The sequence below is a fragment of the Dasypus novemcinctus genome, chromosome 28, assembly GCF_030445035.2.
Source record: "Dasypus novemcinctus isolate mDasNov1 chromosome 28, mDasNov1.1.hap2, whole genome shotgun sequence".
NCBI lineage: Eukaryota > Metazoa > Chordata > Mammalia > Cingulata > Dasypodidae > Dasypus > Dasypus novemcinctus.
In genome coordinates this window covers 28,701,621-28,718,192 of record NC_080700.1, presented here as the reverse complement: position 1 = coordinate 28,718,192, position 16,572 = coordinate 28,701,621, and the positions used below count along the sequence as shown (strand labels likewise).

Here is a 16,572-nt window from a genome sequence, read left to right as displayed (position 1 = left end):
ACTCACAGCCTCTGAGGTTTCCTGAGATTGAGGGACAGAGCCCACCATGTATTTACCAACAAATATCTATTGCTTATTTCTCAGAGACCTCACCTGTTGAGTCGGTAAGATAATGGATTTAAATGATGAGTTTCTCTTTTACCCTGAAAAATCTTTAAAACAACTGCACTAAAGGGAAAAAGAAACATTTAAATGAGTCCCTCCTTTTTATCTGCCTGAAAGAGCATAAATTTACTTTTTTTATTTTATTTAATTTTTTTATTATCTTTTTTTTAAAGATACATAGATCACACAAAATGTTACAGTAAAAACTGGAAGAGGTTCTAATATACCCCACTCCTCACACCCCACACTCCTCCCACATCAACAAACTCTTTCACGTTTGTGGCACATTCATTGCATTTAGTGAGTACATTTTGGAGCACTGCTGCACTGCGAGGATTATAGTTCACTTTTCTTTAGGCCAGAGTTAACTCGACAAAGCAAGAAGTTGGAAGACTCTTGGGTGGTTAGGAGTCAAATTTAAGGAAGGGCTCCTGTGGGCAGGGGGTGACAAAGGCACCTCAAAGCTTCCAAGAAATAAATAGCCGAGATTGAAAAAGGGGTTAGGCCTCTCATTGTGTCAAGCATGAGTGCATTCTCCTCAGCGCTTACAGAACATTGTTTTGCTGCAGCTGCAGCATATCCCGTTTTACCCCCTTCCTGGAGAAGAAAACAAGATTGTTCCAGCAAACTGACGTGTCCTTCAGGAACTGAAGCTCTCCTCAAGAGGCAGAGAAATATTTGAGCCCGTCAGTGGCAAATTATGTTTTTAAAATAAAGTTCCTTTTGAAAACTGTTGTTTTATTTACTGGAAATAATTGGCACAAGAAATAGCTCCTCTGACCGATGACGCGGGCTCTAACGAGCCTTAGCATGGAGAACATGAGTGCCTGCAGTAGCCTGCCTTGCTATCTGGGGGCTGTATTTTCTCCTCTAGTTCCCCCTTTTCTATCTTGGGGTCCAGGTGGTATAGTGTTTTGGGGGAAGATACTGGTTTTAAAGAAAGACTCTGGGGAAACAGACTTTGGCCCAGTGGTTAGGGCGTCCGTCTATCACATGGGAGGCCCGCGGTTCAAACCCCGGGCCTCCTTGACCTGCGTGGAGCTGGCCCATGCGCAGTGCTGATGCGCGCAAGGAGTGCCCTGACACTCAGGGGTGTCCCCCGCGTAGGGGAGCCCCACGCGCAAGGAGTGCGCCCATAAGGAGAGCCGCCCAGCGCGAAAGAAAGTGCAGCCTGCCCAGGAATGGCGCCGCCCACACTTCCCGTGCCGCTGACGACAACAGAAGCGGACAAAGAAACAAGACGCAGCAAAAAGGCACAGGAAACAGACAACCAGGGGAGGGGAGGGGAATTAAATAAATAAAAATAAATCTTTAAAAAAAAAAAAAAAGAAAGAAAGAAAGACTCTGCAGAATGAGTATAATCTTTGTCTCATTTGGTCTCCAGTTACGAGGCAGGAGAAAACACACATTACCTCTAACCTTTTGCAGCATGTATCTCCAGGTAAGGAAGCACCTCTGCACCGCGTACTGGGGTACCAGGGTTTCCACCCCACTTGGTGTTTAATGAAGGTGTTTATTCCCCAACTTCTTTTTTTCTATTTAATCTGGATCTGGGTGACTTTGGGAACAACTTAAGTGTTATACTAGTGGAGCCAGATTTTGTCTAGGTCCTTGGCTAAACTGCAGGAAATGAATTTCAAGAGAACACCACTTTGATCAGGTAATTTACTAAGGTAGTATGTTAGACAGCCAGAGGGGTGCTGATGCAAAATACCAGAAATGGATTGGTTTTTATAAAGGGTATTTATGTGGGGTAGGAGCTTACAGATACCAGGCCATAAAGCATAAAGTTACTTCCCTCACCAAAGGCTATTTTCACGTGTTGGAGCAAGATGGCTGCTGACATCTGTGAGGCTTCAGGTTTCCTGGGTTCCTCTGGGCTCAGCTCCTCTGTTTCCTCCACAAGATCAGCTGCAGACTATGAGGCTCTCTAGGCTTTGCCTCTCTCCACAAGGTCAGCTGTAGACTATCAGGTGAACGGCTCTGTCTCCTTCCCCTGGGCTCCAGTTTAAGACTTCAGCATCAAACTCCAACATCAAAACCCCAACATTAGGAATCCTCAACTCTTCTTCACCATGCCTTTTATCTGTGAGTCCCCATTCACCAAGGGGCAGAGACTCAATGTCCTAATAATAACTCAATCACACCCAAGTACAGATCAGATTACAAGCATAATCCAGTAGCTATTTTTGAAATTCATAACCATATCAACCTGCTACAGGTAGGGAGGGAAGAGAAATGAGGGGAAATAACAGGTCCCAGGTCCCAGGTAGGGAGGAAGGGGCTGGAGAGTGATAAAGTGGGCTGACTTACAGATTGCAATTGCCCATTATAGGTTATAAATGCCCGGGTTTTACTTGTGTGGCCATCATGGCAGAAGGAAAAGGGCAAGAGCAGGGCGCAGAGGGCAGGAACAGGCACATGTGCCAGCGCCGGGACAGGCACTGGCTAGGGCGAAGGCAAGAGAGGGCCAAGGTCTCTGAGCTTGCTTTTTAAACCACTAATTATTCTGCTCCTTTTCTAAGGGCAGGGAGGAGTTCTAGCTGTTTGCTGTTTTGATTGGTTACCCCATCCATCAATTCCCCATGAGAGCCCAATGATAAGGCCCCTGGAGAACACCTGGGACTTCTGGCTTTCAGAGGAAATCTCATTCCGAGTGGCAGATCTCATGAGAGTCTTCCAGCAGCCATCGTGGGGGTAGCAAATGGCAAGTGGACTTTTTGCCAGGTTCCAGATCCATCTATTGATTCCCTATCTTACTAACCTGCTTCACTAGTAGGAAAACTACCCAATCAAGAGCTTGTTGAGTTGCTTCGAGCTTTTGCTTTTGAGGTTCGCCCATTAGGTGGAGTCCAGACCAAAATAAAACCCAGAGAAAAATACGACCATTTACCCCTTAATTTACAAATGTCAAATGGTCAAAATAGCAAGTGAGCTTTTCTAGAGAGAATGAAAAATGAGTAGAAACTTGTGGTTTGATAGTTACCTCACCAGCTGTCTACTTTTACATCATAAATAGATATTAAAATTTTATAGGTACAATTCTCAGCCATGGGAAAAAATCTTGTTCTATTGACAGTTGTTATGAAATATTGCAGGTAATAAGTAGACCACTACCTAGGGTTTAAGAATATTTTTGCTATGCTGTCCTTTGATCTTATTAATTTTCATTGAAAATTCTACATAAAATATTAATATCATACATCTTTTTATCACATAACTCTTAAATAAAACTGTAATCTGGTTTTTGACCAGGCACTAAATGTAAATAAAAGTAAAAAAAAAGAAAAATGTGTCTACTCATTTGAAAGGCAGAACTGCCTCAGAAGTAAGGAAACTTTTGGAATGCTCTTAATTTTTTGTTCTTGGCAATGGGAGGGTGTAACAATGCCTTGTCACCACCTCAAAACTTTTACTGCCCTGTCCCCAGGGCCTGTTGTGGTGGCAATTGGGTGGGCAGCTTCCACGGAGGTAATTCAATTCTGCCTACCTTTGGATCTGCAATGCTTGGGGAAGAACGAGTCAACTCATCAGTTTGACCCTGGATGAAATATCTGCCTTCAGAACTCTCTGTGGCTGATAAGCATGTGTCTAAAAAAAACAACAACAAAGAAGCTAAATTTAAAAGGAGAGTGAGTTAAAAAAAAAAAAAATCATCATTATCTTCATGCAATGCCGAAATCTGATCACCATAAAGGCATTCTCTTTTTTTTAATGAGATTATTATACAACCATAGGGCCAGTTTGACAACAGGTGACATTGATTATGTAAGAATTATGGATTACTAATAGATTCGACAGATATTTATTGATTTTCACTTTTTCAAATAATACAATGGTTCTAGAGATACACAGATGAGAAAGCACTTCCCTCCCCATAAATGGCTTATGGTCCAGCGAGGAGATAGACACAAGATGAGAAAAAACATGACATGTACGATAATTGGTCTATTAGACAAACAAAAAGAGGTCAAGGGTGCTTAGGGAATGTATTAGCCAGGGTTTTCTAGGGAAACAGAACCAACAGAAAATATCTGTAAAAAGCATGAGATTTTATAAAATTGTTTCACACGACTTGGGGATGCCCAAGGCCAAATTCCGTAGGGCAGGCTGCAAGTCAGGAACTCCGATAAGGTCTTCAATGAGCTCCCCAGGAGAAGCTGACTGTCTGAAGTAGAGATGGGAAGTCTCTCTCTGAATGCTGAAATCATTTCTCTTTTTAAGGCCTTCAACTGATTGGATGAGATCAGTCAACTGATCAATCATTCAACTGGTTGGATGAGATGTCTCTCATTGCTGAAGGCAGGCTCCTCATTTGATTGTAGATATAATTAACAATAGATGGAGTCAACTCAGTGATGCTTTAGGTCCACAAAATGTCCTCACAGTACAAGTAGGCCAGTGCTTTCTTGACCATACAACTGGGCACTCTTACCTGGCCAAGTTGGCACATGAGACTAACCATCACAGGGAGGAAGTCCCATAGTCTTCCAGGTTAAGTTTCATCAAGACGATACCAATTATCAATTGCAATAATACTTGGAGGTGGCAAAGTAGTTAGTAGGTTTGTGGGGGAAGAATGAACCAAAGCACATACTGGTAAACTGGAATCTAGTTTGGGAGCCTGTGCTGCAGGGCAACAGGGGAAAAAGTTGACCAAAATGGTTCAGACTAGGTGGTGAGTGCTCGACTTGCCACATCGAGGAATACAAAGTGTCCCCTGAGGGGATCAGGTGTTAAACTCAAGGGTTTTAAGCCAGTATCTACTTTGCATTTTTTTAGAGATTACTTCCCAGCGGCTGAGGAAGGCAGGAAGACAGGTAAACAGATTCTGGAGAAAGATAATGAAGTACTTGGCTGTGCAGGAGATCTAGAGAAAAGGGGAAGGAATTGAGAGTCCAAACAGATAAAGTGGGACCCACATAGACATGGGTGGGGTTGCTTAAAAGAGACGGAGGAATCTAGAATGATTCTCAAGTCACAGGTTGAGGAGGCTGATGGACTTGTGATGCCATTGAGAAAAGTGGTATTTTTGGAATAAGGAGGAAGTTAACAAGTCTAGGTCTGCAGAAGGTAAGAGCTCATGTTTTGACCCTTGAGAGTGTGGCACCCATGGGTTTTGCAGGTTCTGCTACCTTACAGACATCATACCTTTATTAGGACAGTGTCCAGCAGGTGTCAGCAAATGTCTTATTCTAGCAAAATCAGAGTATAATGGTAATTTTCTGAAAATTACTTGAGAAGGGGCACCATTTTGTGATTCATCCAAAGACACTCAATGGCTCCACCAGTGGGACTCCTAAACGACAAAGACTAGTGGGCAGCTGGATTGACAGTCCTGGAGCTCAGGGGGAGGTAGGGATGAGGGGCTAGATGAGGGAGTATTTTATCAAGGTGGCAGGCATGAGACTACCCAAAAGATTCATACAATCTGAGAAAAGGAAAAGGCCAATAACAGCCCCCTAGAGGAACAAATTTGGGTTATGTGTTGGGTACGTGGTGGGAGTTGGGGGATGGAGGGGTATTGACAAGATAGACAAAAGAGGAGCTAACAAGGGAATCAGAGGAAAACTAGTCAGAAATTAGGGCATTCCATGAACTATATGCACTTGCCATAGTAAATTATTTTTTGTTCATCTTTTTAAAATAAACATTTTATTTTAGAATAATAGTACATATACAAAAATGTTACAAATATATTAGTGTTCTCATATTTCCCACACTCAATTTTCTCTATTATCACCTTACATCAATACAATTCATTTGTCACACCCAATTAAAAAATGCTGTTATATTATTATCAACTAAAATCTACAATTTATTCATATTTCCTTTTTTCTCTCTCTTTATTTTTTAAATGTTACATTAAAAATATATAAGAGGTCCCCATATAACCCCCACTCCCCTCACCCCACTATTTTATGTACATACTTACATGTAATAAAAGTACACATTTTAAAGTAAGCAGCAAATTAGGAAGGAAAAGCCCTAATGACAATGCTCACCATTTTCGTTGGTTGCTAGGTCGTTTTCCTTGAGCATGGCAACATAACAAGCAGCAGTTGATGATTTTCTACCTCTTGACTTCTGCAGACTTTGGGAAGATCGGTGTATAACCTACGTTCAATGACAGTCACGAGTGTGACACTATCATTTCATCTGGGATTGCCTCAAGGTCAAAACTGGGGTGTAGCAGAAAGCCATTTTCAACTACAAATATTTTTCAGTAACATGTCAAGGCTCAACCAAAAGCACTGTGCTCCACAATAAGAAATATATCATTTTTTTAAAAATGCAGAAATACACCAGCTACATGGTGGAGCAACTGGCAAAAAAAAAAAAAGTTCTATTCAATTATTTTACTTTTTTTTAGCATTAAACACAAGTCTGAAGAATTCAATTTTTATCAATAGAAACATAATTATTTTAAAATATATTATTAAGACTACTTTGAATAATAAATTGAATATTCTAGTTGGACCTAAGTGGAATTGTATCTAAATCTAAATTTTAAAATAAATTAATACTATTTTCTTCTAATGTTACCTTTTGATCTTCAAATTCTGCCATTCTTTCTTCAAAGGGAGTCCTCCTTCCAGTAGGTGTTGCACTTCTGTCTTGAAGATTCATGAAAAGAGCTTTATCTCTATCATCCTGTGATATTGTTTCTATATTTATACTTATTGGCTGAAAAAAAATTGGGGGTATTTTTTGCCTTAACAACAATAATCTTATTCCAAAATATCAATAAATACATCATGCGAGCTGTCACAGAATCTAGACATTATAACTCTAGTTTTATACCCTACAAAAGTAGAACTCTTGGTATATCCCATTTCCATAGTCTCATTAAATTCAGAAAGTTGTTATTAACAATGTAGAACGATTTGTAGTAAAAAGAAGTGCTTGAAACTAATTTTAACATGTGTAATATAAATTTTTCCACCCTTTGCTATTGGATAATTGATGTTTTGAAAGTAGTATAGGTATAGATAAGCCACTCATTCATTTATTTGCTCATGCATATAGACAGTTATTGAGCAATGACATTTCATGCCCTTAAGTAACTCAGTTCCATTTGAGGAGTTAAGGGAAGTTTGCTTATCCAAGGAAGCTAGAAAGTTCATCCTGGTAACTTTATGTACTGAAATGACCCAAAATGATACTTATCCTAATTTTAATAAATTCTCAAATCAGGACATTCCACATCCTCCTTCAAGGCATAAAGCACTTTTGTTCAATAGTTGCATTGGAAAAGAATGACAGGATATTAAATAGAGTTTTGAGATCTTCCCAATCCCAATCAACCCCCTTATCAACAATTCGATGAAGACACATGACTTTGCTTATCAAATCTGATGATGAACTGATGCTGGAATGGTAACAAATATGCTGGCTAGCAGAATGATCCAAAGAAAAGTTCATTTTCCCAAGGAAAAATTAAATAAAGATAAAAGAGTATCACTGGGGTCATAAAACAAACAATATTAACCTGACACAGAGGAGGCATGTGTTGAAAAGCAGCTTGCACAAAGCCACAACAATTACAATGGGAAGCAGTTAAAGAGCTTAAATCCATATGGTTGAGCCAATAAAAGATGAAGGCATGTAAAAACACAACCTCGAGTTGCATAATACAAATAGAAATAAGGCATCACATCCCTGAAGGGGATAGTCCTCTGTTTCGAGTCAGCTCACAACCAGACTATTTTTGTTGTGACAGCCTTTGGGAGAAAACAACCAGTAGGTTTTAATCCCTCTGTATTACAAGAATTAACAAGGATTTACAATCTTGGAAGTGCATAGGGTCATGACGCCAGCAACCGCCATACTCATCTAATGCTGGAGAATCAGCTTGGCATTGGCTTAGATGGGGACGGAACCTCTGCTTCCTTGCCCAGCTTATAAACACTAAGGGTTACCTTCGGAGAAGTTAAGTTTCTAGATGACGATCTTTGTCCTGTGAGCATCGCGCAATGACTCTCACTGCCAGTGTATTGTGTCATTATTTCTTCATCAGTTGTCTGCAATGAAATTCTTCCAAAAGTAGATTCAGATACCTAAAAGACAATTTATCGCAAACAAAATTCAAGGAAAATTTTCACATATTCAGAGGTAAGATAACTGTACGATCCATTTAAAATTTTAATGTGTTCACTAATCACTGGAATCTCTCAGAAGAGAAATGCACAGAGATGCGAGGTGGGGACAACTGGACTAGTGTTTCCCACTCAACATGATAAGAATACATCAACGACCTTCACTGAACATCCCCCGGAGCCAATGTCTGTTTTGTGCTTCTTGTTCGCTCTATCACAAAGATCACAAGTTCCCAAAGGTAACAAAATAAACAATACCCAAAACTTATTTCCTTGCATACCTGTCTTCAACCATATTAAATATATGCTTACATTAAATGCATTAAATACAAATGTATTAAAGAAGAGAGAAAACGTAACCAGTACATCTTGTACTGTTTCTCACAACTTATCAAAGATTTGAAATACACCTTCTCAAGTTTCCCTGTTACAAGGTAAACTCTTCTGTAAAGAGCCTTATCTGACAGGTGGATACATATATTTTTTTATTTTTTTAAGATACATAGATCACACAAAATGCTACATTAAAAAATATAAGAGGTTCCTGTATACCCCCACTCCCCACCCACCCACCACTCCTCCATATCAACAACCTCTTTCATCAGCATGGCACATTCATTGCATTTGATTAATACATTTTGGAACACTGCTACACAGCTTGGATTATAATTTACATTGTAGTTTACACTCTCTCCCTGTCCATTCAGTGAGTTATGGCAGGATATATAATGTCCTGCATCTGTCCCTGCAATATCATTCAGGACAACTCCAAGTCCCGAAAATGCCCCATATCACACCTCTTCTTCCCTCTCCCTGCCCTCGGCAATTCCCATGGCCACTGTCTCCACATCAACTATACAGTTTCTTCCATTGCTAGAGTCACAATAATTCTGCACTAGAATACCAGTGAGTCCACTCCAATCCATATTTTATTCCTCTGTCCTGAGGACCCTGGGATGGCGATGCCCACTCCACCTCTAAATCAAGATGGGGCTTAGATCCCACATGGCTGATGGAAGGGATTCTTCTGCTTGCAGTTGTAGACTCTCTTGGATGCCTGGTGTGGAGGTTGACCATCCTCACTTCCCTATTAGTTGACCTGGGTAATAGTTGAGGTATTTTAGGTTTGATGCAACAGTGCCTTAAGTTATTCACCATTAATTTGTGTAGGGAATGGGAGTGGAAAACGGAAAGGTTAGTTTTGAACTGATAATGCTGTTCCGAAGTAGCTAACCCACAACCATGGGCATGATCCATGTGTATTCCCACATGTCACTGTCTTTTTGATACATGGTCCCTATCATTGTGTCTGTGTATGTTTGTGTCTCCATCCGGATACGCCTCTCCTTCTAAAAGTGTAGAGCTTGCGTACCGATTCTGTTTTCTTTAAATTAGGTGTGTCTTTTTGAGAGCAGATGCAGTTCTTATAAATAGTTTCATGGTGCTCTGTCCTTTAAGGCAGAATCAAACAATATTTGGAAATCCACCAAGCACATAACCTCAAAATAAGAGAATAATGAAATCTAATGTGGGATGTATATAGATCAAATAAGACTTCGTGTACTCTCAGGGTACTTTTTATATTAATTTCTCCCCCACCCCCAACACTCAAGGACCTGAATGGGACAGTAGATACAATTTATTAGTGTATTAGTCAGCCAAAGGGGTGCTGATGCAAAATACCAGAAATGGATTGTTTTTATAAAGGGTATTTATTTGGGGTAGGAGCTTACAGACACCAGGCCATAAAGCGTAAGTTACTTCCCTCACCAAAGTCTCTTTGGAGCAAGATGGCTGCTGATGGCTGTGAGGGTTCAGGCTTCCTGGGTTCTCACATTCCTGGGGCTTTCTTTTCTCTGGGTTCAAGATTCCTTCCTTCCTGGTGCTGGCTTCTCTTTCCTCTGTGAGCTTACTTCCCAGGGCTCCAGCTTAAGTCTTCAGCATTAAACTCCAACATCAAAACTACAACATCAGAAACCCTCAACTCTGTTCTTTGCCATGACTTTTATCTGTGAGACCCCACCCACCAATGCCCTAATCATAACTCAGTCATGCCCAGGTACAGATCAGATTACAAGCATAATCCAGTATTTCTTTTTGGAATTCATCAATTATATCAAACTGCTACAATTAGCAAGCAGGATGAACTCTATGTCAAAAATTCATGGGTTTTATAGGGAGTCTCTCATAATGACAGTGGGCAGTCATGATAAGTATTTTGGCAATTCCCCCCTCTCTACCACAAACAGAACAAATGCGTGCTCTGGCCTTCCTTTTCTTCTTCCATTGAAACCACAGACATTGCTTCGAGAAGGTAGCACCACTCTTTCCCACTGAGCAAACCAAGGTCATCTTCCATGGAAATAGGGTCTCCCAAAAGCCTCTGGAAGCTTGGAGATAGTGACCAAGATTTTCTTGCCTGCTTCCCTGTCCCTGCAGTGCTGGAAGTGAGAACAGATGTTAACAGAACACTCTTAAGCAGTCTCCTTGGAGGTCACAGCAGGAATGTGGTCATTATGTGTGCTTGTGTGGGTGGGCGGCTGGGTGGGTCTTTGTCACTGAGCCAAGTCAGGAATACCCTAATTGGGAAGCAGCTGTGGCTCAAGCAATTGAGTTCCCATTTACCATGTGGAGGACCCAGATTCAATCCCCAGGACCTCCTGGTAAAAAAAAAAACAAAGGAAAAATAGGTATCCCAGACCTGTGCAGTGAGGTGCAGGCCCCTGTGCGGCAAAGTGATGTACCAAAAAGATGATGATGCAACGAGATAGGAAAAAAAATACCCAAGTGCTTATAACACATGTTGGGAGAAACCGTTAGGACTTTCTTAATCCACCAGTAAATATCCCCACTCATATTTTGAGTGTATTTATGTGGTTTCATGTGTATGTCTTTACCTGTACATATAATTTTAATGATTCCAGTTGTTTAGATGCATATGCAGGATGGAGAATAAAGACTTAGCAAGAAAAATATCAGCCACAATCTCTTTAGTACATTCTCTTAGTCATGTAATCTAGACATGGAAGCTAAACTTTATGTAAAAAAAAAAAAAAATAGGTTGGTATTTAAAGAAACCAACCATTAGATGCAAGAACACTGATTTTTAATTTGAAATGAAGCAGAGTGGTTGGCATTTCATTTATATAATGCTGGTCTCCACATGCAAAGAGCAGCATTGGGGTTTCTGTGAACTGGTGGTGGGATTAGACAGCTTGAGTTCAAATCCCAGCTCTGATGCTAAAATGGAGTTAGTACCAGAACCTAGTTCAGGGGTCATTACAATGAGTGAAAAATGTATAAAGCACCAAGCATCCTGCTTAGTCCATGTGAATTCCCGAATAAATGTAGGCTGCTCTCATTATTAGGTGCCTTAGAAGACCCAACGTGAGATACATCAGCGTGGAATGGGACATGAAGTTGATTAAAGGACAGCAAGGGAAGTGGACTTGGCTCAACTGATAGAGCATCCACCTACCACATAGGAGGTCCAGGGTTCAAACCCAGGGCCTCCTTGACCCATGTGGAGTTGGCCCATGTGCAGTGCTGATGCACATAAGGAGTGCCATACCACATGGGTGTCCCCCGCATAGGTGAGCCCCTCGCATAAGGAGTGCACTCCACAAGGAGAGCCACCCCACATGAAAAACGCACAGCCTGCCCAGGAGTGGCGCCACACACATGGAAAGCTGATGCAGCAAGATGACACAACAAAAAGAGACAAAGATTCTTGGTGCCGCTGACAAGAATGCAAGCGGACACAGAAGAACACACAGTGAATGGACACAGAGAGCAGACAACGGGGGCGGGGCAAGGGGAGGGAAATAAATAAAAAATATATCTTTAAATATATCTTTAAAGCCCTCCCACTCCCTTGGCGGGGGGGGGGGGGTAGTGACACTGTGCTACTTTTAAGGAATGCCATCAAAAGTTTAGTACCAGAGTGCCTGACTCTCTTCTTGTACAAAGGGAGGCTGCAGATTTCTTTTTGGCTTCCAGTCGCTGAAGTTCTGAAGCTCTCAGCTCATCTCGGAGCTCCAGGTTCTGTTTCATCAAAGTATCTATCTGATTCTGGAGATTGAGGTGAGCCGCAGACCACCGGGATTCATGCTTCCTGAACTCTTCTTGAAGTGCCGAAATCTGCTGCTGTAAGAGCTGTTATTTGGGAAGACGACATCAGATAACTTTTCACAATGAGATAAATAGGACTCTAAGAGCTTTATACATTTTATTAGTGAATGATAATTATAATTATTCTACATAATATAAGCAGATAAAGATGGTTAATGGATAAATGTTTTTGATAAAATATTACTGAGGCAAAAAGAAGCTGAGAATTTTTTTTTTTTTAATTTATCCTTAGGGAGGGCAGCATAGCAAAGAATTAAGAATAGGCGTTTGAAATGATACAGAATGAGCCTGGACTCCTGGCTTTACCACTTCCTTGCTGTGTGACTTTGAGTAAGTCACCTAATTTCTCAGGCCTTCAGTTACATCTTCTCTAAAATGAGAATTTAGAGAATTAGAACAGATGCTACATGTGAAGCATCTAGCATGGAGAATAATACTTGGAAAATGCTTAAGAAACATTCGTCATTACGTTTGTGCTTCATTAAATTATGCTCATCTTAATGTCACACAGATTTTCAAATTAATATACAAAGCAAACTTTAAAATAAAAGAAATATTAGCTATTCAGCATAATAAAGGAAATATTTTATGTGTTTTCAGGAAAGAAGAGAGTAATCTGCCTAAGTTAGAAACCATTGAGTAGAAAGCTCAGAATAGGGTAAAGTAAATAAATTACAAAACTCCGGATCTCAAGAAAGGTATTATATTTTATAGAGATCATCTCTGAAAAGCAGCTAGCATCTCACTGCAAATTAACCATTAAAAGGCAAAATAAAATTTGAGAAGAGATTCATGATTGTATTATTCTCTGTGCTTATTCTAGAAACAGTGGGAAAAAATAATTGCATTTTAATTTTAAATTAAAATTATAGTCTTAATTTTCCCCAGAAACTGTCCTAATAATACCAAACTTGCAAAGCCTAGCAAAGCAGAGAGAGCTTCAGGTTGTGGTGGATGGGCGCATGGCTGACAAAGAACCAGGGAACTTGGAATGACTCTCGGTCAAATAAAAGCCTGATCCTTTCCCTACAACAAATCTGTATCCTTGGTATTCAGAGTATTGGCAGGGAGAGAAAATCAGAGCACCCAAAGGCACAGTGAAAAAGGAGAACTGAGGTACCCAAACCAGATGATGTGTATGTACAAAGCCCAACGCATGGTCAATTCTTACAAATCCTGGTGACTCCTAATTACTAAAGCAATGTATCACATTATCCTATGATTAGTGCTGGGAACAAATAATGCTTCAGCAACTAGGAATTTAATTCTGATTTTATACAGGTTAGCTTGAAAATTCATGAGGATGTCCACATCACCATTCCCATTATAAAAATTATGTTTACTCAGCATATGCTATAGGCTTTAAATTGTGCTAACAGTATTTACAAATAGTCTCTTAATATTCCATAATAATTCTGATGCAAGTGCTACTATGATTTCAATTTAGAAAGTATAAAATTGAGGCATTCAGATGCTAAGTCACCAACCCAAAGTCACAGAGTTCATAATTTGGGGACCCTGAACACAGAAAGGGAATCTACAGAGCTGGTACTACTTCTCATTTTTTTCCAAAGCATTTATCACCTTATAATATAGACTATGAATTAATTATTAATTATATTTATCATTTACTTTCTATCTTCCTTCTATACTAGAATGTTAAGTTCCCAAGAGCAGGGATTTATTTATTCCTCATTAAGCTATCTCAAGAACCTAAAATCGTGTCTGGCACCTAAAAGGCACTCAATAAATATTTGCCAAATGTTTGAATTAAGAGTAGTAAACTTCAGAAGACAGAAGCTGAAACTGGAGTTGGGGTGGGAGAAAACCAAACAGTACAGCTGAAGATGGCGAGAGAAATCTCAGGTCAAAACGTTGCAGAAGGTAGTAGACATAAACCAGAAAGTGAGGCACCAAAATAGAGAGGAGGTTGCTAGGATGGGGAAAACTGGTGAAAGGAATGAAAAAATGCCTCTCTGCTGAATAAAACACTCGGACCATTTGATGCACAGATTTTTAATTGCCTTAAGAATGTTCACTAGGCTATAATGATTAGTAATCGAAGAAAATGTGGCATTGGTGTGGAGAAAGTGACCACGGTGGCTGCTGGGGGTGGGGAATGGGAGAAAGAGATGAGATATGGAGGCGTTTTCGGGACTTGGAGTTGTCCTGGGTGATGCTGCAGGGACAGTTACCGGACATTGTATGTCCTCCCATGGTCCACTGGGTGGAATATGGGAGAGTGTGGGGTATGATGTGGACCATTGACCATGAGGTGCAGCGGTGCTCAGAGATGTATTCAACAAATGCAATGAACGTCTCATGATGATGGATGAGATTGTTACTATGGGGGGAGGAGTGGGGTGAGGGGGGTGGGGGGTATATGGGGACCTCATATTTTTTTAATGTAATATTGAAAAATAAAGAAAGAAAAAAAAAAGAAAAATGTTCACTAGGAACTACTTTTCCAGCTCTGGTTGCAAGGAGCATTCCTCACTATTGTCACCAAATTTATCTTCATCCCCATCCTTTACTAATAGTCGTGGGCAGTGAGTGGAAAGAGTGCTAGACTGGGCACTCATCTGAATCCTAGTTGAAAATAGCCTTGGAAATATTACCTGACATTCTAAGCCTCAGGTTTTTCATCTGAATAGAGAATATTGTCTCCTCTTCCTTATCACATGATACCATTAAGGGTCAAATAGAAATATTAGAAATTCGCTTTGTACATAGTAAAAAGCTTTGTACCCCAAAAAGCATTGGTTTCAAAATCGAGTTTATCTTATATGCACAATTCAAATCAGTTTATCATAGACATCTCACAATTCAACGTGTCCAAAATTGAATTTCTTTCCACCTCGTGAATATTCAGTGACATCTATTCCCCAGGAAAACGTTATGACCTACTTAACTTCTGTATTAGTTCTTTTTCATCTTTCTAATGCTTATTGAGAGCTCCATGGGCCCAGTGCTTAGCACTTTAAAAGCGTTTGTCAAACAACCTATGGGTTAAGTACTATTATTATCCCCATGTTATAGATGGGAAGGTTGAGGCTGAGAGATTTAAAGTCACATAGCCTTGAAGTGGCAGAGCCAAAAAATGAACCTGGGTTGTTCTGACTCCAAAGCTCTGTTCAGCCTTATTGTGCCAGACTCTTCCACCTATCCTCTCCTCTCCTGTCTAATATATGGTTATCCTCCCCATTCCTCTACATTCCCTGCTCACTTCAGAGTGGGTAGATGTGCTGGCCACACCAATAAGGAGGTATGATGGTTTCCCACATGGAAACAAAGTACTTGATGGTTACCCCTACCAGCATGTTGCTGGAATTCCAATGCACAGCCTTCCACTGTTCTCCCACTCACCCTGGTCCTTGATCTAGCACTAAGAGGGCTGCTCAGAAACTCTTCCTGAAAAACCTAGTGTCACTGACATGGCCTCTGAGATGGTCGTGTGTGGACATCTCATCTCTCTTGACTATTATTCCTTCCCAGCTGCATCCATTGTGGCACATTCTGGGGACCACTGCCACTGTCCCCATTACCAGAGCCTCCAAACCATTGATCTGAGACAAGCAATCAAGCAAAGCCTGAATCAGGCATGGAAGGCCCACCTGCTTTTCCTGCCCCACCCAAGGTGGAGGTTCTCTGGCTTCTTCCTTTGCCTAGGTATCTTCAAGGAAACAATGGCAGCCTTGGTCCTGTTGCTAAGCAGGAACATGTCTCTAAGATGCCTTTTCCCCCAAAGAGTGCCTTAAGTCCTTCCCCTGACTCCATGAAATAAGAGAAGTATATACCCACCTACCAAATGTCTCCCACCCAGAAACCAAATTCCATCACAGTTTGGGCAAACAAGATTGTTCTTCTGGAGAATTTCAACTGCACCTCTGTTAGGGGGACAGGATAATTCCTCTTGAATTTGTTTATTTGTATGTCTCCCCTACTAGACTTTGAGCTCTTTATGGTAGTTGAAGTTCATCATGAAGTCTTTGTAGTCAAAAAGCCAGAGTTTTATTGATGTATCCACCATTTACTACCTATGTGACTTAACCTCTCTAAAATTCAATTCCTTTATCTGTAAAGTGGGGATAATAACAATGCCCTGTTAGAGGTTGAGTTGGGTCCCCCAAAGACATATGTTGAAGCCCTAATCCCTGGTTCCTATGAACATGACCTTCTTTGGAAATAGGATCTTTGCAGATGAAAGGAAGCTAAGATGAGGTCATACTGGATTTGG

General features: G+C 40.6%; 1 protein-coding gene across 3 annotated transcripts in view; it reads right to left on the bottom strand.

Moving 5' to 3' along the window:
- Positions 1–16,572, bottom strand: part of TCP10L (t-complex 10 like) — a 58,065-nt gene that overhangs the window by 26,758 nt on the left and 14,735 nt on the right. For all 3 annotated transcript variants that reach the window (XM_058289540.2, XM_058289539.2, XM_058289542.2), the window contains 5 exons: positions 12,144–12,359; positions 8,028–8,165; positions 6,652–6,792; positions 6,111–6,222; positions 3,596–3,696 (listed from right to left, as the gene is read on the bottom strand). In XM_058289540.2, the coding sequence (XP_058145523.1) occupies positions 3,596–3,696; positions 6,111–6,222; positions 6,652–6,792; positions 8,028–8,165; positions 12,144–12,359 (708 nt within the window). The remainder of the gene's footprint in view (positions 1–3,595; positions 3,697–6,110; positions 6,223–6,651; positions 6,793–8,027; positions 8,166–12,143; positions 12,360–16,572) is intronic.